Source organism: Mizuhopecten yessoensis, unplaced genomic scaffold (genome assembly GCF_002113885.1).
Source record: "Mizuhopecten yessoensis strain PY_sf001 unplaced genomic scaffold, ASM211388v2 scaffold2447, whole genome shotgun sequence".
In the NCBI taxonomy this organism is placed as follows: Eukaryota; Metazoa; Mollusca; class Bivalvia; order Pectinida; family Pectinidae; genus Mizuhopecten; species Mizuhopecten yessoensis.
In genome coordinates this window covers 14,032-38,954 of record NW_018404550.1, presented here as the reverse complement: position 1 = coordinate 38,954, position 24,923 = coordinate 14,032, and the positions used below count along the sequence as shown (strand labels likewise).

Below are 24,923 nucleotides of genomic sequence, written 5' to 3'. Positions count from 1 at the left end.
CCAAACACCGTACCACATTTTATTCCAAACACTTTTTGGTACAAGGGAGCCAGATTTGGAATAATTTACCGGTTGAAGTAAGACTCTCTTCCTCCTTGACAAAACTCAAACAAAATATGATTGGTAACATTAAGAATGCGGTTTAATTGTCTTTTATTTTTACTATTATACTTTTTAGATACAGCTTTGATTTGTTTTATTTTCGCTATATTAGCGTGTATTCTGTCAATTTTTAGCTTTTGCTACATTAGCATATATGTAAATTAGACAATTTGTCTTTTAATGAAAACCATAATGGGTTAAGCACGGAATATATTTCGTGCTTCTGTGATAATTTTATTGTAATTGTATTGAACGACCGTTTAAATTATGAAATAACTGTGATATGAATTGCTGTTTTAGTAGACCAACAATTATTTTATGTACATTTATTTGATGTGATACTACTTTGTCTTTTAACTAACCAATTTTACTAACAGAGGACCCTGTGGAAGATTAGCTTTGCTAAACAGGTTTTGTATCCTCAATAAATAAAGTTTTATTATTAATTATATCGTGCCGTCTGTGAAGAGACCGAGAAAAAACCGTTTAAATGTTAGATCTCTTGATTTACAAAGCTTTTATCCCACTGGTTGGTTTGAACTCCGCCTCATATTTCAAGAATACCTGAACTTGTAACATTTGCTAGTGTACTCTTCATGTACAAGTACAAGCCACAAAACACCTTTCTGTAACAAAATGTGTAAACCGGTAACCAAAATGTCTTGATAATGGTGACAAAGAGAGGTCAAATGAAATAGGGCTCGGGTTTTATAATGTTTTTACAAGACAATTAACAAACTAAATCATGCAAAATGACGAACAAACCTGAAAACGCTTAACCTCAAGGGAAGTTGCCTATATAACGGCGAACATATACGGGTACTTATCCAGTACAACAAGACTATCTTACATACTTCGCTCTTTATGGAGTTAGTCCTTTATCAACTGTGTATCATTCCAAAAACTAAACCTGCCTTACAGACTAGCTCCCTAGACCGTTTCCCAAGCTTCATCGCGGAAATTACATAGCCAATCATGTGATGAGTTGGCGAAGCTGGTATTGACCTGAGCCTTCCTTGTGATCGATCACGAGACTTGGATAGAAAATAGTGAAAATATACAATTCTTGTGGTTTGTTATTTTTGCTTTTCGGAAATAACTGTGCGTTTCGTTTTGGTTAACTAACAGATTTGAAGTTTGAAATGTCGGGATAAAAAAGTTTCTGCAGTTTTCTCCGAGCAATAATCATGTTTCTGCAGGTTTCTCCGAGCAATAAGCAAGTTTCTGCAGGTTTCTCCGAGCACGACTAATTCTTTAGGCATTCCCAGTCCCGGAGTTCTATTCCTTAAACATGAGACGACAGATACATGGAACATCAGAACAATATAAAAAAATTACGAGTTGATGATTTAAGTTCAAACCTTTTATTTCATTTATTTCTCGAGTGTCTTACTCAGTGCTAAGTAGCAGCTAGGTAATACACGTTCCTCTCGGATGTCTCGGCCAAATCTGATGTATTGCGGGTGTTCATGTCTTTGTAAAATGAGTCACATATGACGCGCGTTGTGTGTGTTTCATGAACTTTGCACACACATTACAAAAATCATCAGCCTCGTTTTTTTACTGTTAACTTGCAATCTCTAACTCCATTGGTTGGTAACGTTATCAGCATCTCTATACTTCGGGTTTGTAAGTTTTAATTATGAAAAGTTCTTTTTACACAACCAATAATGTTTTCTATGTGACGTTTCGATGACTAGTACGATATGTACACGGTCCCCTTAATCAGACAAATGCCCAGTGAAGCGTATGCACACAAAGGTGTCATTGTCACACTGGTCATTTGTCTGATGAAGGTGACAGTGTACATATCGTACTAGTCATCGAAATGTCACATAGAAAACAAATATTGGTCGTGTAAAAAGAACTATCATAATTAAAACTCATCTCTATACATTTATTTGAATGGCTGTGTATTTTCGCTCTGCTGTATCTTCAGTTCGTAGGATTTTTTCTAAAACCGTTCGTAAGCTTTGGTATATTCTCTAGATCTCGATAGTGGACTGTTTTGAAACCGTGATGCTACGAGTGTAAATCAAGCTGACATCTCATCATATCATGTGAATGTAAGCCGTATGAAATTGAAACCATTAACATCTGTTCTGTATTGTTACCATATAAATCTTCCAAGGTCAGTTGTGATTTATTTAAGCATTTAATTTATTTCAGTAGGTATTATGAATGCAAACTGGACTATGGCAAATGCAATGAAGCGCGCTAGCGTTTAATGTAGGTGTCGCATTTGTCCAGTTGGCATTCATATTCCCTATAAATGTCAACTGAAACCAGTTCATCAGTTATATTCAAAAATAAATTGAATCTTTCGATCTCATAGCAAATTTAATAATATTTAATATTATTTACTATTTGAATCACATAATAAATAAGAACAGACATCTATTCAGGGAGGATCAGTGGTATCCAAAGTAACAATTATGAGGTCATGACATCAACAATTAGCTGATGGCATTCATACCATACATGAATGTCTTCTTAATATGACAAGGATAAATATAAGAGCATGATTTTGAAGGGAGGTCGTTACATCACAATGATAACGTTGGGAATAGCTGGCCAATACTGGCTGTTGGCTTTTCCATTGATTTAAAATGACTGTCAAAATTGACCCGCGATAATTGTGTAATGTTTTAGTGTTAATCACTCAATATGAACTAATTATTTATATAAAGAACTATTTAATCCAGTTTGACCGCACGTGTGTGACCACGAAAAGACGTGAAAGTCATTACTTGAACAACCATAATAGCCCTTTATTCCAACTTGCTTCTGTCCGAATCATAACACTATGCTTTAAACATTTATATTTAAAAAAAAAATGATAGCCTTGCATACTATCTGCCTATTGTAATTTTAGAAGAAGCCGTTTGAGGTTTTTTAAACATGTTTCCTTTGGCAACTTAATTTCCAAATGCACACGAAAAACTGCATTCAACAGAATGCCACCTAGTTTGACAAGCGGTAAAGGGACAAACGTTGGTGAGAAATTGTAAGGACTTTGCTATGTACAGAATTTAGAACATAAGGATGTAAAGTTATAGATTTCCAATTGATAAGCCTCACTTCTCTCCGTATCACACTATATCGGACCACTTTCATCTGCCTATTGAAGGACACGATGTCAACAAAACCATAGTTTTAACTTAAAACCAATATAGATAGGGAAAATGGGAACTGACACAGAACATGGCCTGTATATGGGTATTACCTCCCCTTTTACGCGAAATGATGCGTGCTTTCCAGGATGAGGACGTGTCCAGTGACAGGAGATTGTGACACGAAACCTCCATTTGAAAGCCCGCACTTCGTTTGGTAGGAAAAACTCCCCTTCTTGCTATTAATAACATTAAACGTGTTTTCAAAACCACACAAAACCATTTAAATTTCTGAATTATCTAGAAATATGGTAAAATAATCCGAAATTAATATGTTTGCTTTATCTTTATGCATTGTCTCTCTAATTGTGTTTCTAAGTAACTTTCTGTCAATAGACATAGTTTAACATAATCATGTCTGGGTTTTTTATAGCGTTTCTAACGCCCTAGATTAGCAATTATGGTGCCCATTGATAATTTATACCTTTACAGCATCCAATGGTTCTCAACCACCAACGAAATACCACCCTTGAAATTCCAGGGGATTCACACATTCCCCCGTTTTTGTTTAGTATTTTGCAATATTTCTAGAGAAAGCGTGTCATGAATCCTGTTATGTAGTTGAAAGTTTTCGTGAATGTTCAAGTCGACACCTTATTGTGTGGTTTTGACAGCGTGTAAACATGTAAACTAAGGAGGGAACTTACGAAGTGAGGACAAAACGATAAAAGTTGCAATTTCTAATAGCCTAAATGTAGGCAGGTGTTTTGGCAGCCATTTTGGTGTGTCAGTATCATGATGCAGGTGTTATACCTTTCCTGTTCTGAGAACATATAGACTGATGTACCTTGGCAGGTTTATCAATGAGAACGCGACATTTATCTTAGCAGTATGACAACAAATATATGGTCTTACCACAGTCATAATAATAAGAGGATAGAACTTAAATACGTAAAATAATGAGCACGTTTACAATATATGTTAAACCACACAAAATAATTTTAAAAAATGGCAATGCAAAAGTAGATTTTGATTATTTAATACTACAAAAACAAACACAAACACACACACACACACACACACACATATATTTAGCAACATTTTATATAGCGTCCATTTAAATAGAATAAGTCACTTTATCGCATACCATACATAGATTAATTACAACATGAGGTTTTAATGGGGTCCGCATTATCAACTATTAATCCTTTTCAACATAGCAACATATCTGCACGTGTGAGTTTGCATCCATGAGGCGTTATTGGTGGGACCGTGCTTCCATTGGCATTATTTCCATAGTGCCTCCTCATTTACCACCACAGACACAGTAACATCAACCCGGTACTATCATTTCTACCACAATAGGTGGGTGTTATTCAACTCCCAAGGCATCAATTAATCATTACAACTGTTGTATAACATATTGTTTATACCACACGTGGTATAAACTCTAAACGCGTTTTGATTGGCTGACACGGTGAACTTTGACCGGGACTCCTTTGAATGGACAATTTGGCTGGAAAGACGATTCATGCGGTGGCAGAAATGATGATACACAGAAAGTAGTTCGTCATTGTTTTTGTGATAATAAATTTCTTATGTTGGTTTCTATAAATGTATTGCTTTGAAGACAATACATTTGTTACGTACTTGTTAAGATTTGTAAAAAATCATAATATTTCCACATATTCCTGAAATAGTCATTTTTGCATATTAGTTAGCGGCATTTTACTACAGATCATATCCTTACGCCCCATCTGATATCGTAAACAAAACACATATGCATACAGAACATGTCCATTTCCTCGGATTTTTTTTTTTATCGTGGTAGAAACAGGTCACACAAACTCGTGGTTTTTGTATATGGTATTTCTTTCACTCTCGTTAGTTATTTTACAAAAGTTACAAAAAACACGAGCTACAGCCACTCGTTGTGTAACCTCTATATATTCCACTTGGCTTATTGGAGTCATGTTGGCTGGAGAATTAATTAAGGTTTGTATGTCACCAAGTGATTTGCCTGTCGTTATTAATCTTCATTTTGCTGATCTGTGTCAGAATAACCTCAACTACTGTAAGCTTACATATTTAGCACAATCATAATTCAGCACTATGTTCAAATACAGCGCCGAATTATAATTACGCTAATTAGTTTTTTCATATAGTTTCTGTACGTCAATTCATCAATGCGCTTTTACAGTATTCAACCTTGCTATCATCAAACTACCCTCCTAAACCACATTTTGATATCGCTTGATCCGAACCAAAATAAAGACAGAGTCTCGTATACAAATAGTATTCGCATCAATAACCAGGTTTTAATTATTCCAGAACCTAGATTTACCTGTTCAATTATTAATCGTCTGAAGACAAAAACGAGACTATGTTTTCGATCATTTTTTCTTCATCACTCGTTCTGCTCGCTGTGTTCGTCTCTTTATTTAAGAAAACCTCGGTTAAAATTGACCTTATGCTTTCTATTAGTGAGGTAGTCTGTTCCGCTTCACTGGTACCGTTTTCCTTGTCCATCCTTTTTGACCGTTCATCTGCTAAAATCGATTCTACAATCCTCAGCCCTAAATTAGGAAAATTTGGCTTTGCAGCTGAACCCTCTTTACTTGCAGACTTAGGTCTACCAAACCCTTCAAATATGTCAAGAAGTGTGTCCACGCAAAAATTATCTATTTCTTTTTCTGTTTTCTTCTTCATTTCCATCATCTTTCCAAAAGACACGTTCGTCACAATTACTTCTTTTTCCTGAGCCTCCTGAACAAGAAATGCGTTCAGATACCATACTGGGTTCAGGTAGATTTCCTCTATTTTTCTTACCATTTCAGCGCGAACACACGTCTCCAAACCTGCGAAGAGGTTGCTCGGGAAGAAGTAATGTTGTAGGTAGCCCTCGTGTAACCGATCTCGCATGTAGGTCAGGAGACTCCTCAACTCATTCAGTACGTCCTCACTGCTCTCTGAGTAGGTGACCGGGTCGGTTGACTCAAGCATCAAATAAAGAGCGGTTTTCCAGTGAAACGTTGTCAGGACCTTAGAGAATTCCTCCAGTATGCTTCTTTGGAAAGCCTTGACCATCAACAAACATTTCTTGTGACCCGGGGGCATCTCCTTCGCTAGTATGATCTCAGCAATATTGCAGGAAAGACAGAAATCTATTTCAGGCTGTTCGTCTTTAACAGCTGGTTTCGCTACAACGAAAAACTGACCTCTTGAGATAGCACCTACCGCGTTTTTATTTGGCCAATATCGGTTTCGCAAAGTCCACTGATCTATATATATCGGTGGGCCAGATAAACGGAGAGCGGGAATGAAATCCTTCATTGATTTTTGAGCGTATGTCACTCGAACGGATTTAGATGAAGCTGGTATTTGTATAAAAGGTAAAGTTTCGTATTGAGCTGTGGAAAGCGTACGAGTACTCCCTAATGTGGCAATGTGTAGCTTTGTAGTTTCCTCGCGTGTATGATCTTCATGTTTGTTGATCCTTATGTCGCTGATACTATCGGCTGTAGACGGGATGGATTCGTTTTCCTTCCGATTGTTTTCCGACGATCCAATTTGGTCAACAACAAAACCGGCGAACAGAGGTCCAAACAGTCGGTAGAAATATGATTCAGAAAATTCCTGTGTTTTGCAAGTGTTTACTAATCTAGCAAAAATTTGCAAAAAGTGCGCAATGCCGTTGCCTTTGTCCTGAAACACTTCTGATTGGTTCAATCGCTTTAAAACCTTCTCTGTCAATGTCTTGTCACATGCAAATCTCGGACTGGTCCTAGGATTTAGCAAATCGCTGTGCCAATGTGTGTAGTCGGTCACATTGGTACCAGGTTTGATATCGGTGTCCATCGTTACCCTTGGGACTCCATCGACTTTAAATGACTGAGGACTGCAACAAATGTCGAATATACCTTTGAGATGACAAAAGAGTGGCGGGGAGGGCTTTTTCACCAGTGTTGCCGGGAGAAACTTTCCATCAATCAGCTCTTTTCTCCCCAATTCCTTTAAGAATGTTCCATTTATATGTACAAAGCAAGGCAGGTCTCTCCTGTAATTCAGACATTCCACTGGTACGGTGATATCCCCGATTACTAAGATGTCCCAATCACCTTGGTCATTGTGTGTACGGAGTCGGGTCCCTTCTTTCGTACTCCCTACCACCATACAGCGTTCCTGCCCGAACTCCGACAACGCCATATTGATATAGTGGCAGTATTCATCTAGTCTCTGGTCTTGCGGTTTAGGTCGAGACATTGACATTAAATCGTCCAATATCCTCGGCAAATCCATATAGTCTTTGGCAGATATAACATCTTTATCCATGTCAACTGGAATTAAAATGGGACAAAACTGTTTATATATATATATATTAAAAATCATTGATATCAAATGAATCATACTGCTTTGCTTTGCAAACATATAATTGCATCGATAGTGTATGTAAATATAGTGTTAAACAGTTTTCAGGCCAATTCCATTTTAGGTAAAAAAAAAAAATCGCCAGACCAACTGCGGGAGTTGTGAAATATAACTTTGAGAACTACCTTCTAATTAGTTTAAACAATGTATACAGGAACATTTTCACCGCAGTTTAACTTTCGCCCTTTTTGTCTTCGACGGTGAGGGCGAATTTATCATGACAACGAATATTGATTCATAACATACCGCATAGATTAACATGTAAAGGGCGACGTTAACATACCGCATAGATTAACATGTAAAGGGCGACGTTAACATACCGCATAGATTAACATGTAATAAAGGGCGACGTTAACATACCGCATAGATTAACATGTAAAGGGCGACGTTAACACTGGGCGAATGTGAGTTGCAATGGCGAAGGGCGAATGTTTGATTGGTAGAAAGTTTTACGGTAGACAGTAATATTCTTCGTTATATGACACAAAAACTGAAACTGGACGTACATATCTGTACATGAGTCACATGACAGGGAATGATGATAACATTTCAACTAGTTGTAGTTTATGTGTTGTTCAGTAGTCGTAGGCCTTTAACTTGGAACATACATTTTCTTTTGTATTTATGTTTAAATATATTTATTTAGTTTCTAAAAGTACTGAAATGTCTTTGGTTATTTGTTATTTTTTCACTCTACAGTAACTAGTTTCCTGTTTGTCATCCTTTCCTAAGCACATTATGTACAGACTACTTGACCATGACACGTGTCAAGTCATACATATACTATAAGTGCATGTTTATCTTCCGTGTCCTAAGTACACGTGTTGGTTACTAATATTAAGTGTATATATTATATATTTCATAGATAACAGAGTTTGTGGAAAGTCCGGAATTTTTAGGTCGGCTGAACCACAAGGTATAACGAAATAAAAAATGTCGAATAACAATTATGTTTTTCAAGAGTAAGTTAATGTTTATGACCAAAAAAAGATATATATATACATGAATTTATAAAAAACAATATCAACACAGTCTTTTTTTCCCAAACCATAAATATAATGATATTTTTGTAAGCGTGTTGTTAGCTTGGCTGGGAAAAGGTTTTGTAGCAATATCAGAAAATTGAAATGCCGGTGAGGTAAACATTGCGAAATATCAGATCTCATCAATATCCCCCTCTACCAAATCTCATCAATATCACCCTCTATTAGATCTCATCAATATCACCCTCTATCAGATCTCATCAATATCACCCTCTATCAGATCTCATCAATATCACCCTCTATCAGATATCATCATTATCACATTCTATCAGATCTCATCAATATCACCCTATATCAGCTCTCATCAAGAGATGCTAATGATTTATCTTCACTCTCACGGGTAAAGTGGAATCAGAAGCCTATAAAAAACATTCATTATCAAATAAACAGTATAAAAACATTTTATGACAATGAGGACATGCCTAATTAATATTTTAGTGATTTAAAAATGTCTTGAAAAATACAGTGTAATTTGTTTGCATTCATGATTTTGATTTGATTTTAATATATAACGTATTGCTAATTACACAATGTTTCACATCTTCATATAACTTATTACCAATAAAACATTGCTAATCATTTTTCAATCATTAATAATCACTCATCAATCATAACTAATCAATCATCAATCATTTATAATCACTCATCAATCATTAATAATCACTCATCAATCATAACTAATCAATCATCAATCATTAATAGTCACTCATCAATCATTAATAATCACTCATCAGTCTTTAATTATCACTCATCAATCATTACTTATCACTCATCAATCATTACTAATCACTCATCAGTCTTTGATAATCACTCATCAATCATTTACTGATTAGTCATAATTACAAATAACTTATCAATCAAAACTAATTACTAATCAATACTACATGTAATAACTAATCAATAATTGCTTCAAAATCAGTACTCATTACTTATTGCTAATCAAACGTTACTAATAATAAAAAAAATCATACTTACATGATGTTGTGTATCCACGATTCAAAGCAATGTTCGACCATAAAATGTCCGTATGTCTTGTCCTTATATAGGTTGAAGTTTCCGTGCCTTATTTCGACCCCGACCTCACGTGAGGCCTACGTCCCACGGAGGAAAAAGGCTTTCCCCAAGTGTGCTGATTGGCTATCTTTCCTATCCAATAAAGTTACCTTATTTTCAAGTGTAATTAAAGTGGTTCAGCGAGTAAATGTAATATTCAATCTAAATCCTTTATCACATTGCGAAATTCACCAACAAGAACATCCCACGAGCTAGAAATGATTCAAGATATAACAGTTATAGGGGAAATCATGACATGTACATTTCGTTATATAACTTATTTTTAAGATGAATGTTTCGTTTGGAAACCGCAAAGTTATCATTCGTATAGATATTGGCCGGCCACTTGTAAAAATTGCACCACCTTCAATGTCTACTCTGTCTCTTCTGGTCGGGTTGAAGAACACTAATATTGGAATAAATGCACCCTGAATCTAATTCAGGCATTAACTATTACTTAAGTATAACTGTGTTGAAATGAATCATATAAATGACATTGGTCGTTCAAGGATAGATTTTCAAATCTTTTTCAAAATATTATGTAAACGAGATGTCAGATTTTTCAGGAGTGTCATTTATTCCAGAATTTTCCAATATTTTGATAAATCAAAAAGAAGCAAAATTATCCTTAAATTGAAAATCAACGTATTTTGTTTAGTTTCATGACGAATGAAGAACACTTCTTCATAATTATAAAAGGAGGAAGTTGTTAGTGTTTTCATCTTTATAAAATGTTTTGAATATCCCTTATGTCACGGGTCAGACATCAATTACCTCTAGGTCGTCTTAACCTGAGTTCCAGACCCAGATTTTGTGTAAGTTGTATTATAATTGTATATGGTATCTATTGAGGATAACCCATGCATCGAATGTTAAACCTACTAAATTTCGACAATAACATCACCAATTTAAACAAAATAAAACCATATGCGGTTTTGTTTTCAACAATAATGAAATCGGTTCTAAGGCAGAAGTTTAACACCCCTGAATATGATGAAGAAAAGCATAAATGATAAATATGTATGAATTCTTATGAATGTATTTGGAAAACGTTGTCGTCGGCTGAAATTACAGCTGTAATCCTCTAGAGGTCATATTCTATATTAACTATACAGACATTATAGAGGCAGCTATTGCACAACAAAACAGTTATTTTTTGAAATATGATAAGGCCTTTTCCTTTGCTTCCTTCTCTGCCTGTCTCCTGTCTTTCTCGTCAGCTCCAAGTTTGGAGATGAGACCTTTCAGACTATCCACCAGGTCGTGTTTTGTTACCGTCGGTGGATTGGCTTTCCCGGGATTCTTTGTCTCTTTTTCTTTCCTTCTGTCTTCCTCATCAGTAAGAGCAGTTTCCAGAATCTGTAGGAGAAGGTTTTGTACCGGTACTTCTGTAGAGGATGGTTGTGCAAATCCTTCAAGAGCATTTGCAAATGCATCTACCGACAGTTCATCTCTTTTATCTTCTACGTCGCTTTTCACTTTTGCAATTGCACTCGCCGGTATTTTCACTACGCGTGGCTTACTGACTCGCTCTTTTTCAAGACAGAAGAATGATCTTAAGTGCCAAATAGGATCATTGTAGATCTCTTCTAACTTTTTGGCAATTTCAGCGCGAACGCACGTCTCCAAACCTGCGAAGAGGTTGCTCGGGAAGAAGTAATGTTGTAGGTTACCCTCGTGTAGCCGATCTCGCATGTAGTCCAGGAGGCTCCTCAACACATTCAGTACGCCTTCACTGCTCTCCAAGTAGGTGACCGGATCGGTTGACTCAAGCAACCGATAAAGAGCGGTTTTCCAGTGAAATGTTGTCAGGACCTTAGAGTATTCCTCCAGTATGCTTCTCTGGAAAGCCTTGACCATCAGCAAGCATTTCTTGTGACCCGGGGGCGTCTCCTTTGCCAGTATGATCTCAGCCAGATTGCAGGAAAGACAGAAATCCATGTCTGGCTTTTCATCTTTGACTGCTGGTTTAGCAACAACAAAAAACTGGCTTCTGGAAATAACCTCTACAACTTGAGGACGTGGCCAATAACCAAGACCAGTTCGCTGCTTCCATTCTTCTATAAATTTTGGAGGTTCAGACAGCCGTAGTGCTGGGATAAAGTCTTTCTCTGACTTGCTACCAAACGTCGCGTATACATCGGGATCGTTTTCTTCGTCGATCGTAATGTTTATGCTTTCTCCTTTATTCATTTGATTGCTGATTGTGTTTTTATTGACCGTTATCGATTCTCTGTTCTGATCATTGGTTTGATTTGTTGATGAAGTATCCATTTGTTCTGTTTTTGCATCTAAATCGGCCGCTTCGTTTTCAGAAGTCTGGATTCTTGCTTTTTTGCCTGTGCTATTCGTTGCATTATTGCTTGCATCCGGGAGGGGAGTGGAGTCAAAAGTATTTACCCGGTCATCATCTAAATCTTCTTCTGTTTGCCTTTTGTTTGACATTCCACTCATTTTACCTGCCAAAGCGCACAGCATGGGCCCTAGTTGCTGGTATACTAATCCGGTTGACGTATCCTTTGACTTCATATTTTGTGCAAAGTCAACAACAGCAGCAAACGATGACACTACATTGTTAGTGTCACCTTGAAGAGCTTGTGAATCTTCTCTACGCTTCTCGAACTGATTTAGTAGAGAACGTTCACTTGCAGATCTGACGTTCTTCTTCACAGTTAGAGCTTCGCAATTCCAGTCTGCGTAATTAACTAAATTGTAGCCTGCCTTGCTGCTGCTGTTCATAGCTAGGTGCGGGGTATGTCGATCATGGGACGTATTTGACCTGCTGACCATATCAAAAATGCCCTTCAAGCGAGGAAATGCTAACGAGCTGACATCCTTCAGCAACCATGTTGGTAAATACACACCATCGATCAGCTGATCACAAAACTTTTCGCCCATGAAGGACCCTTTGATATGAACAAAGCAGGGCAGGTCTTCTCTGTACTCCAAACACTCAGTAGGGACAATTAAATTACCGAGCAGAATATAGTCGTAATCCCCCTCGTCCTGCCTTGAGCGCAGACGCGTTCCCTCTTTGGTGCTACCTACCACCAGACAATATTCCTTGCCGAACGCCGAAACGAGCATATTTATGTAATTACAGTTCTGGTCTTGACGTTTGTCATTCGGCACCGGAAGTGTCATGGCCATTAACTTGTCTAGAAGTCCTGTGAACGACACCGTCCCAATGTCTTCTAACCCTCCCTCCGCCATACTTATCTAAAATATATAAAAAGGCTTTTTACTTACGTGTTACTGCAATATTGTAAACATTGCAAAATAATAAATTCTAATCATTTGGCTTTAAATATCGATTACAATAATCACAATACATGGCACCAACAAATAAATACCTAGTATAACATTATAATATAACACGTTATATAGATACTGCTTATATATAGAGAGAAGAAATGCCGACAATGAAATTTGATATAACAAAGCTCCAGATATAAGCTGATATTTGTTTTACTGTCTTATATTGTCTACTAGTGGGGATTCGGGATTATTTTTTCTGCAAATGTATCAATATAAGTGATACCCGTTCAACTAACGTTGAGGTCCGGTGGCCGTATAGTGTTGTTAGAACTTTTTAACTTATGAAATGTAGTGAACTGGAACGACATTCTTCACGGTCACGTGTCACTATCGGACAATGGTTGACCATTTCAAAGCGAGCGATGACCACAAAATGAATGACCATGACGTAACAGGCAATCAAGACAACAGCAAAGACGAATGCTTATAAAGTCAAATAGGCCGAGAATCGTTCTGAATAAGGAACTGAATACACTTGTATCGTCGTCTTAACACACAGAAAGGGATTCAGTTTTATGTGTTAACTCATTATATACGTCAGCTTTCTGGTACGATATGAAGGGTAATTTGACTTTTATCAGGTACAAATTTATCAAATATCGTCTAAACACTGCATATTACTCATACAGTATTTAGTCTTATAGTTTTTAATCTATTTTTTTGTATGACGTTTTTTTAATTGTATAGCAGAATTTTTTCCTTGCTTTATTCATTACTGTTCGTTGTATTGTCAGTTACTTATGACGTAATAGATAAATGAAGAGAACAAATAGTATCAGTAGCTCCCTGGCACTTTTATCTGATAGCCCTGATCAACTTCTGAAGAGGTGAAAGGGCGAGGTAGCTACTAAGGATCTTTTTTCCCCTTTCTGTTGATTTACTATCACACAAATTTTTGATATACATATACATATATATGCAATTGGCCGCGGAAAATCAACGATAAATATCAGTGAATAAATGTTAATGTTCTCCTTTCACTTTTAAGCTGGATACAATGACACGTCACTTTATGTTACCAATCTGAGATAGGACAGGTAAAACACAAATACACATAATTGTTCTGATCTACCTACACATGGTAATCTATGTTCTGATCTACCTACACATGGTAATCTATGTTCTGATCTACCCACACATGGTAATCTATGTTCTGATCTACCCACACATGGTAATCTATGTTCCGTTCAATACGACTTTGCTTTACGAGCAAAGGAAAGCATGTCCTTTGCAACATAGATGATCAGATTCATTGTATCACGTTAAATCGATAATTTAAAAGTAATTTTTCCTTCAAAACCATTTTGTTAAAAGTTTAAATATAAGTCTGGTATAAAAGAACAGCCATGGCTTGTTACGTGTATTATAATAACATGGTCGTGGTAAACACAGTACAGTAGCAATGACGTGTTTATTAAAGAATCGATGTTTGTCATTGTATATAAAACATGATACTGCAATATCAGCAATCAAGTTAAAGAAAAACGAGTCGATATTGTGCTTACCAATGGCGCCTCCGGATCCGTTGATCTGCTGCGAAAACGTCCACCTCTTGAGACCAAAATGGCACCGCCTGGGTTTGTCGGGCGGTTAGTTCCAAGTGTTTGGGATTTCCACTTAGTCTATAAATAGCAACGACGTAGTTTCGGCCTCCAAACGACATGATGGAATTACCAAGTTCTACTATCGATTGAAATTGCTGAAGCAACCTTTGATTTCGTAACCTTAACGTTATTGACGTTTGTATAACGTGTTTGCATTGACGTGTATCGTATGTTCCAACGGATTTACACAGCTGTTCTCTAGGTTTAATATAAACATAAGGTACCCTTGCAGTACCCCTAGTCTGTATGTTTATCAGACCAGAACTTTGCCTACGTGTACATACATTTTGTAGACAAACTATTTATATACTCCACTAATTATAGATTGAGTGGAGTCCGACTTTTAAAATATAAACCGAAACTAGTAATTGGAAATATTCCGCAAATGGTCAATTATTTTCGCTTTAGTATATACCATATGACTATGATATGTAAGTGCGGAATAATGCACAGAATTAGGTTTTTCCTATTCGTGATACCTGTAAATATACCGGAATTTGCAATAAAATATAGCATATGTAAGAATAATGGAAATGGAACGTTTTACTCACGACTACACTGGATTCAGAACATTGCTTTCTAAGGTTGAGATATTGAGATAGTGGACAAATTTTGTTATCTAGGATTAGTTTTTTATTATAATGGAAGATTCACCGTAGGACAAAACACGTTGGCATTTCAAGGCAGGAAAGCTTTTTACCTTTTAAAAAGAAGAATGAAAGATTTTATCCTTAATACTGAAACTAAATTATCTTTGATACATATGTGACATGCATACTGAACTATGGATGTGAGTTATGTGGTAATTGTTTATCGCCACAAATCGAAAAAGTCCATCTTCTCTTTCTTAAAGATTTATTAAACGTCAAGAAAACCGTCAATAGTTCTATGGTTTACTTTGAGACAGGAAGTTATTCCTTACATATAAAGCGCAAAGTAGCTATAATTAAATACTGGATAAATATTTTGAATACAAATAACTGTGTACTAAAAGCATGCTATGATGCACTACTTGAGCTTAATGTCAAAAAGCCGAATTGTAAACTTAACTGGGTTTATCATATTAAAAATAATTCATATAGAATGGGTTTTAATCAATTTTGGGATGTTCAATATGTTCAAAATGAAAAACAATTTGTGGAAATTTATTCAGGAATTACGTGGTGCGTTTGAAACATCTTCTAAATGTTATTTATATAGACATCTTGTCGATACTTTTAATATGCAATTCCATTTAGTTAAGCCTTTAACATTTAATACCAAAAACATGTTGAGTCAATATCGCATGCAGGCGCATTCCCTTAATATCGAATCTGGACGTTATAATGGGGTTCCGAGAGGTCAAAGATTATGTTTTGCCTGTGACAAAAATGATTTAGAAGATGAGATACATTTTATTCTTATTTGTCCTGCTTACTCTGTATTGAGAAACACATACATTAAGCAATATTACTTCCGATCCCCCAGTGTGTATAAATTAATTGAATTATTGTCATGTAAAAGTATTAAAACATTACGTAGATTGGGTCTATATTTAAAATATGCTACCGCCAAAAGAAAAACCCTCGTGCAGTAATATTGCTAAATTATGTATTCTTTTTATGTGATAATTGCTTATATGGAATTGTCCTCCGCCATCTTGAAAATTTGAAATATGTTTTGTATTCTATGTATCAATTAACCTATATGCTGATTTGCATTCGGAAATAAAAAACTTGAAACTTGAACTTGAAGGTTCTGACCCCAAAAGACCTACAAGAGTCTCTGACCAACTTACCTTTTATGCAAGGTTCCAGGTTTTCAACCTCTTTCTCTTCATACGAGAGTATGTAAACCCGAGTGTAAATACTCGAACTTTTCATCCGAGGATAGAGCGTATGATTCCGAAATGCCTTGTCTCACCCAAATACCCTACACGAGCGAGTATAGTTTCTAAACCAGCACACCGCTGCCCCTACTGTACAACACACGTAAGAGCTACTTAACCCAATACCTACACCCGAAGGTAGAGATTATGTCACTCCACCAACATCAACACCCCAGGGTAGAGGTTCTGACACTCTCTCAAACCTCAACATCCCAGGGTAGAGGTTCTGTCACTCTTTCAAACCTCAACATCCCAGGGTAGAGGTTCTGACACTCTCTCAAACCTCAACGCCCCAGGGTAGAGGTTCTGACACTCTCTCAAACCTCAACGCCCCAGGGTAGAGGTTCTGACACTCTCTCAAACCTCAACATCCCAGGGTAGAGGTTCTGTCACTCTTTCAAACCTCAACACCCCAGGGTAGACATCCGAAGTAGAGTTTTTTACACTCCCCGAACCTTAACACCAGAAGTAGGAGATTATGTTACTCTCCGACCTCCACACTCCAGGGAAGAGATAATGTCCCCCCCCCCCAAACTTTAACAACCCAGGGTAGAGATTATGTCACTCCCCGACCTCAACAACCCAGGGTAGAGATTATGTCACTCCCCAAACCTGAACAACCCAGGGTAGAGATTATGTCACTCCGACCTCAACAACCCAGGATAGAGATTCTGTCACTCCCCAAACCTAAACAACCCAGGGTAGAAATTCTGTCACTCCCCAAACCTAAACAACCCAGGGTAGAAATTCTGTCACTCCCCAAACCTAAACAACCCAGGGTAGAAATTATGTCACTTCCCCGAACCTCAACATCCGATGGTAAGAAGATTCTTACACCCCCCGAACCACAACACCCAAAGTTAGAGATTAAGTCGCTCCCCCGAACCTCAACACCCGATGGCAGAAATTCTATTCCTCCCCGACCCTCATCAATCGAGGGTAGAGTTTCTACCTCTCATAGACCCCAGGGTAGATATTCTGTAATTCCCCGAACCTCAACATCCGAAGTAGAGTTTTTTACACTCCCCGAACCTTAACACCAGAAGTAGGAGATTATGTTACTCCCCAACCTTAACACTCCAGGGAGGAGATAATGTCACCCCCAAACTTTAACAACCCAGGGTAGAGATTATGTCACTCCCCGCCCTCAACACTCCAGGGAAGAGATTATGTCACCCCCCACCTCAACAACCCAGAATAGAGATTCTGTCACTCCCCAAACCTGAACAACACAGGGTAGAAATTATGTCACTCCCCTACCTCAACACTCAAGGGAAGAGATTATGTCACCCCCCACCTCAACAACCCAGAATAGAGATTCTGTCACTCCCCAAACCTAAACAACCCAGAGAAGAGATTCTGTCACCTCCGACCTCAACAACCAAGAATAGAGATTCTGTCACTCCCCAAACCTAAACAACCCAGGGAAGAGATTCTGTCACCTCCGACCTCAACAACCGAGAATAGAGATTATGTCACTCCCCAAACCTGAACAACCCAGGGTAGAAATTCTGTCACTCTCCAAACCTAAACAACCCAGGGTAGAGATTATGTCACTCCCCGACCTCAACACTCCAGGGAAGAGATTCTGTCACCCCCGACCTCAACAACCCAGAATAGAGATTCTGTCACTCCCCAAACCTAAACAACCCAGGGTAGAAATTCTGTCACTCTCCAAACCTAAACAACCCAGGGTAGAAATTCTGTCACTTCCCCGAACCTCAACATCCGATGGTAAGAAGATGCTTACACCCCCCGAACCACAACACCCAAAGTTAGAGATTAAGTCGCTCCCCCGAACCTCAACACCCGATGGCAGAAATTCTATTCCTCCCCGACCCTCATCAATCGAGGGTAGAGTTTCTACCTCTCATAGACCCTCAACACCCGAGGTAGAGTTTCTGACACTCAAACGTTGCACACAAGGGTAGAAATTGTTACCTAAACCTCTTCAGTAAAGTTTCCTACTCCAAACTCTACACCGGAGGTAGACCATCCGATCCTCTTTCATAATACCAGGGGATAGAAATTCTCTTTCTCACATAACCTCAACACCTAAGGATATATCTTCTGACCCCATACTCTATATCTGCGGGTAGAACCTCCTCTGACCCATTATACCTTACACCCGAAGGTGAAGCGTCTGCTCATGTCAAAAACTTGACACCATAAGTTGAGTTTCTGACTCCTTGACTTTACATCCATGGGTATAGCCACTAACCCGTAACTTCAACACCCGAGGTAAGAGCTTCAGTCCCTCCCCAAAACCAGCACCCGAGGGCAGAGTTTCTGTCCCTCCCTAAAACAAACACCCGAGGTTAGAGCTTCTGTCCCTCCCCAAAACCAACACCCGAGGTAAGAGTTGGGTTGTTTTTTTTGGGTTTTTTTTGTTTTTTTGTAATTTTCTTTTTATTCAAGATTTTTTTGCAATATATGGTATATTTACATTCAAACAATTCATATTATATATTCAGACCTCACACGACTCATATTCACTCTTACTTACATCAGTTGATATATTTAGACACAAGTACATGTAATGGTACCCATGTACACATATATTGCCTTTATGAGAACAGAGAGAGAGAGAGAATAGAAAAGAAGAAGGAAAAAAAATAGCAATGAAAACGGAAAAAGTCAACAGAAAGAGAAAGAAAAAGGAGAAACTAGTTTTTGCACTGCAGCTCAATAATAAACAAACTTTATGTTTAGAATAAGATTATAAGATAATCTTCTGTATTAATTGTAAGTAAGGTGCTTTCGGCTTTAAACTGCAAGTAAATACATCCATATAAAGGTGACTGAGAAATGAGGGTAATACTCAGGACAAAATATATTTATATCATAAAAGAAATTAACTTTAATAAGTTCAGACAGAAACATCAACTTAGATTCCAAAAAAAAGGGACAAAAAAAATATATTTAGAGTTCAGGCAAGATTCAATACAGGTATGGTAAAAGGGACATAACTGCAAAAAAAAGTCCTTAAAACTTAGTGTGTGCTGGCTACATGTATGTGCATCAGTGTATTTTCAAAATATAAAAAGAGAACTATACTGTGGGAGGAGATGTATTGTATCTGCTGACTTGATGATATTAAATTATTTAATTTTGGCTTATAATTCCAGGAGGTGGTTCCATTTTTTCCATTCTCTTTCCAGTTTTGTTACAAAATTATCCCCCTTGCAACATGCTATATATTTTTGTACAGAATAATGGTCTTTTATGCTGTTAATTAAAGCATTTACTGACAAATTGTTTTGAAGGCATCTTGTTTTATAAATATAGTGTTTGATCATAATCAAAATTTCATTATCTAGTCTGTTGCCTATTCCTGACTGTGACACTATTCCAAAAAGGAAGGATTCCTTATTAAAAGAAAATGGGATAATTAAAGCTTCTAGTAATGTTTCAAAACTGTATAGGAAATTTTGTACAATGGCACACTCCCATAATGTATGAATTATTGTTTCCCTATCTAGATTACAAAAAACACATAAAGGATTATTAGAGAGACCGGCTTTGCATAGATATATATTTGTTGTCAAAATATGATGGAGAATTCTTACTTGGAGCCACTGGAGTTTTGTATTAGTAGTTGTGCGAAATGGAATTTGATATATTTTCTCCCATTTGTTGTCCCTAATGTCAAATATTTCTACCCATTTCTTCCTACCAGTTGGCATTATCTTATTTTCAGAAAGTATTACATAAAAGTCATTAGCTCCTTTGGTGTCCGAGGTAAGAGTTACTGTCCCTCCCCAAAACCAACAACCGAGGGCAGAGTTTCTGTCCCTCCCTAAAACAAACATCCGAGGTTAGAGCTTCTGTCCCTCCCCAAAACCAACACCCGACGTTAGAGCTTCTGTCCCTCCCCAAAACCAACAACCGAGGGCAGAGTTTCTGTCCCTCCCTAAAACAAACACCCGAGGTTAGAGTGTTTGTCCCTCCCCAAAACCAACAACAGAAGTTAGAGCTTCAGTCCCTCTCCAAAACCAACAACCGAGGTTAGAGAGTATGTCCCACCCCAAAACCAACAAACAAGGTTAGAGAGTATGTCCCTCCTCAAAGCCAACAACCTAGGTTAGAGCTTCTGTCCCTCCCCAAAACCAACAATCGAGGTAAGAGCGTTTGTCCCACCACAAAACCAACAACCGAGGTTAGAGCGTCTGTCCCTCCCAAAAACCAACAACCGAGGGCAGAGTTTCTGTCCCTCCCTAAAACAAACACCCGAAGTTAGAGCTTCTGTCCCTCCCAAAAACCAACAACCGACGTTAGAGCGTTTGTCCCTCCCCAAAACCAACAACCGAGGTTAGAGCTTCAGTCCCTCCCCAAAACCAACAAACGAGGTTAGAGAGTATGTCCCTCCTCAAAGCCAACAACCTAGGTTAGAGCGTTTGTCCCTCCCAAAAACCAACAACCGAGGTTAGATCGTTTGTCCCTCCCCAAAACCAACAACCGAGGGCAGAGTTTCTGTCCCTCACTAAAACCAACACCCGAGGTTAGAGCTTCTGTCCCTCCCCAAAACCAACACCCGACGTTAGAGCGTTTGTCCCTCCCCAAAACCAACAACCGAGGGCAGAGTTTCTGTCTGTCCCTCACTAAAACCAACACCCGAGGTTATAGCTTCTGTCCCTCCCCAAAACCAACAACCGACGTAAGAGTTTCTGTCCCTCCCTAAAACAAACACCCGAGGTTAGAGCTTCTGTCCCTCCCCAAAACCAACAACCGACGTAAGAGCGTTTGCCCCTCCCCAAAACCAACAACCGAGGTTAGAGAGTATGTCCCACCCCAAAACCAACAATCGAGGTTAGAGCGTTTGTCCCACCACAAAACCAACAACCGAGGTTAGAGAGTCTGTCCCTCCCAAAAACCAACAACCGAGGGCAGAGTTTCTGTCCTCCAAACTCTACACTTGAGGATATAATCTTTGACCACCAAACTACACCTGAGGGTAGAATTTCAATAGCTACGTGCAATTTAAAGGTAGAGAGATTGTATTTAAATTCCGACATACTTTGGTTCTAAGACGCGCCTGAGTAAAGTCCAAGTAGGTATTGTCTATTTTACACTGATGTGTGCTGTTTACATCCTCCGTTAGCTAATAAACGTTACATAAGATCCATCTGTTAGTTTATATCTATGAGAAACATATACACAGTTACTCTTGTTACGCTTCTACTGCTTGGTTACTTAATTAGACGTCTTTATCATGTGCGTTTAATAGCAGCATACTGCGAATGTTATATACCACAAATACCAAAATATCAGCATTACAAATCTACACGTCGATTATCGCGGAACTAACTTCTCATGTGTTATCCAATCTGTCAGTAAACATAGTAAAATGTAGAACAGCAAAAATAAAGACTTGACAGTGATAACAAACATAAGGAAATAATACATCTGATACACTCAATGTTTATTTAATATAATATACACCTCACACACAATCAATGTAATTTCTAGAGTTCTTTGAGTAAACCAGACAATCTGAACACAGTGAATAACGCAAACATCGTGTCCTGCGTTTTAGATTCTTGTGCAGTTAGAAAAGTTTCAAACGTCTTCATGATTCTGTCTACGGGCACCATGAGTGGCCTCCCTTTTCCCACTAAATCTTTCGTCAAATCGCTACAAACCGCCTCAGCCACCTTCAACACCGCCTTCTTGAATAGTGGTTCATCGTCGGATGACTGAGGTGGTTCTCTCACAAATTGTTCGAGAGCAGAAACGATCATGTCAATGACGAATCGATCAGTATCAGCATGTACAGAATTTTGCAGCTGTTCCATTTGGGATCGAGTGACTTCTATAGTTCTAACACTACTATTTATTTCCTCATATCTGAAATATTCCCGCAACGTATCGACGGGATCGTCAAGAACTTCGGTGAGTATATCTACAACTTTACTTATGGTCATAACATCTAAATGTCCGATTATATTGCTGGGGTTGAAGTAATGTTGCAGATTAGATTTACGGAGACTTGTAAGCATAAAATCCACCACGTTCCTCACTAAACTCAGTACATTCTCGTCACTGTCATCAGCTATCTGTGATAGGGCAGTGCCTTCTGATACCCAGTACAACGCTGTTTTCCAGTGGAAGGTGGTAAGTTTATCGGAATATTCCTCTAATTTGCTGCTCTGAAACGCTTTGATCACGAGGAGGCATTTTCTTTGAACTGGATACATACAAGCAGAGAGCTGTATTTCTGCTGAGACATATGACAAGCAAAACTCGGTCTTATCAGAAGCTCCCTGTGCTAATGGTTTACAAACGACGAAGAAATCACTTTTGCATATACTGCTCACAACGTCGACTCCTGGCCACGCCTTGTCACACGTTCGTGCTTTCCATGTGTCCATGTGTTTGGGTGGGCCGTCCAACGGGAATGCTGCAATGCATCTTTTCAGTGATTTCCATCGGTAACTTGCATAAAACACTTCCTCGCAACCAGAATGTTCTGTTGACCGTAATTCCTCCTCTGCGTTTGTTGTGTTCAGTGTTGATGATCTGGTATGGTGCGAAGCTGTTGTTGAACTGTTAATGCAGTCTGTTACTGCATTGACCAAAGGACTCAAATACTGAAAGAGCTGTGCACCAGCCCCGATATCGTCGCTAAGGGTTATCGCCAAAAGTGCAAGCTTCCTCAGCACTTGGATAACTTTAGTATTTGTGTGCATCAAAAACGGCGAATTTCTTATCCTTTCATAGAATAGTCCATACACTTTGTCTGTATCAATATTGGGTGACTTTGGTCTAACCGGAAGCTCGTCACACATCCAGTCGGTATAGTTTGTGAGAGTGACTCCGGGTTTGTTTGGCGCATCAATGTTGATATGAAGGGTGTGCTGGCCTTGGAATGTGCTGACCAACGACACCAAGGAAAACAATCCGCGAAGTCCTGTAAACGCCTCACTACTGACCGTTCTGAGAAGGTTACCAGGGAGATATATCCCATCAATAAGTTCAACCGGAAGTTCATCATGTAATTTCGTGCCATCAATTCTCACATAACATGGAACTTTATCATTGTACTGCAAGTATTTTGTACTAATAAGTATTTCTGAAATCATGAGATAATCATGGTCACCCTGATCCTGGTTTGACCGCAGTCTGGTTCGTTCTTTGGTACTGCCAACCAAAATACATTGTTCTTCTCCATACAATGACAGAATACTATTAATGTACCGGCAGTAACGATCTTGTCGTAGGTCAGTAGGAACAGTTGTGACTTTCTTTAACAGCTCTATTATTAACTGACCAAATGTCTTAGCTTTGTAGATGTCGCTGTCATCATCATCACTGTCACTCATGATGAAGGCCGTCTGAAACGAGAGATGACGAATATTAACATCAGGAAACAACAGACAAAATATGCAAACAGTCTGATATGCAGTGGAAACGTTTGTACACTAGGGGCTAAAAATAGCTCGTGTTCTACGTTTAACAACCAGTAGAAATAAAACATGTATCTAAAGATGTGCAATATTTACACAAAAAAATAGCATTCTCTTATAGTGTGTCAAACATTTGCACATCAAATAGATATAAACACACGTGATATACCAAGATATAACTTACTATTTTCTCCCAATATTTGGTTCTCTGTATAGCTTTGGCTGTTCGCCTGTGTTTCCTCTCCTGCTCTTCTGTATGTCTGCACTGTCTACCGACCTTCCGTCGGTACCCGAAATATCGCGAGCGGTGTGTAGCGACTGTTCCGTTAGCATTTGTTTTAAATCAGGTTTTGTTGAGATCTTTGTTCAGTTACACATAGGCATCAGACCATTACTCCAGTGTGAATGGGTTTAGCGCTGGGCTTTGTTTGTGGGATATGGCAATGCATGTGTAACGTTATTAGATACGTATAAATGGTCGGTTAGATATAATCGTCTGGTTAGTCACAGCAGAAGTGTGTATATATATAGTGCTGTTGATTGTGTATAGTATAACGTTATGACACTAGATCAATGGTGGCATATTTACTCAATACTGAACATTTATAGAGGTATATTACGATTGGTAGCAAATACATGTTTTTTTCTATGTCTTATATAGACTTTAGTATAATAAGTAAAGTCAAAAGATTAAATGTAGGCTAGTTGTAAGTATTGTCAGCCTAACCAATTTTAGCATACACTATGATACCGGTTGTTTCGTGTGATTATTTTATTGTACATCTATGTGACCGTTATCATATTTTTGTGTATATTCCAGTGTGACGTAATACAGAAGACAATACACTTCACGTCATACACTTCTACATGGCACTGTCACGCCATTAAATACCACACATGATATCAAGACGGCGACTTTGATGGTTTGACAATAGTCTACAGAAAATTATGCTCCGGAAATACTTGTAGTATTTCTCATCAACAAAAAG

General features: G+C 38.1%; 3 protein-coding genes across 3 annotated transcripts; all 3 read right to left on the bottom strand.

The window, feature by feature from the left end:
* Nucleotides 1-4,925: 4,925 nt before the first annotated feature.
* LOC110446016 lies at nt 4,926-9,906 on the bottom strand. The gene is made up of 2 exons (XM_021490947.1): nt 9,662-9,906; nt 4,926-7,552 (listed from the first exon to the last, which is right to left on the bottom strand). Exon 2 carries the CDS (start codon nt 7,545-7,547, stop codon nt 5,571-5,573), a length of 1,977 nt encoding a protein of 658 aa, XP_021346622.1. The 5' UTR covers nt 7,548-7,552; nt 9,662-9,906; the 3' UTR covers nt 4,926-5,570.
* A 378-nt stretch (nt 9,907-10,284) lies between these two features.
* LOC110446015 lies at nt 10,285-14,660 on the bottom strand. The gene is made up of 2 exons (XM_021490946.1): nt 14,563-14,660; nt 10,285-12,958 (listed from the first exon to the last, which is right to left on the bottom strand). Exon 2 carries the CDS (start codon nt 12,950-12,952, stop codon nt 10,889-10,891), a length of 2,064 nt encoding a protein of 687 aa, XP_021346621.1. The 5' UTR covers nt 12,953-12,958; nt 14,563-14,660; the 3' UTR covers nt 10,285-10,888.
* A 7,282-nt stretch (nt 14,661-21,942) lies between these two features.
* LOC110446012 lies at nt 21,943-24,338 on the bottom strand. The gene is made up of 2 exons (XM_021490942.1): nt 24,119-24,338; nt 21,943-23,862 (listed from the first exon to the last, which is right to left on the bottom strand). The coding sequence occupies exon 2, from the start codon at nt 23,848-23,850 to the stop codon at nt 21,994-21,996; it is 1,857 nt and encodes a 618-aa protein (XP_021346617.1). The 5' UTR covers nt 23,851-23,862; nt 24,119-24,338; the 3' UTR covers nt 21,943-21,993.
* Nucleotides 24,339-24,923: the final 585 nt, after the last annotated feature.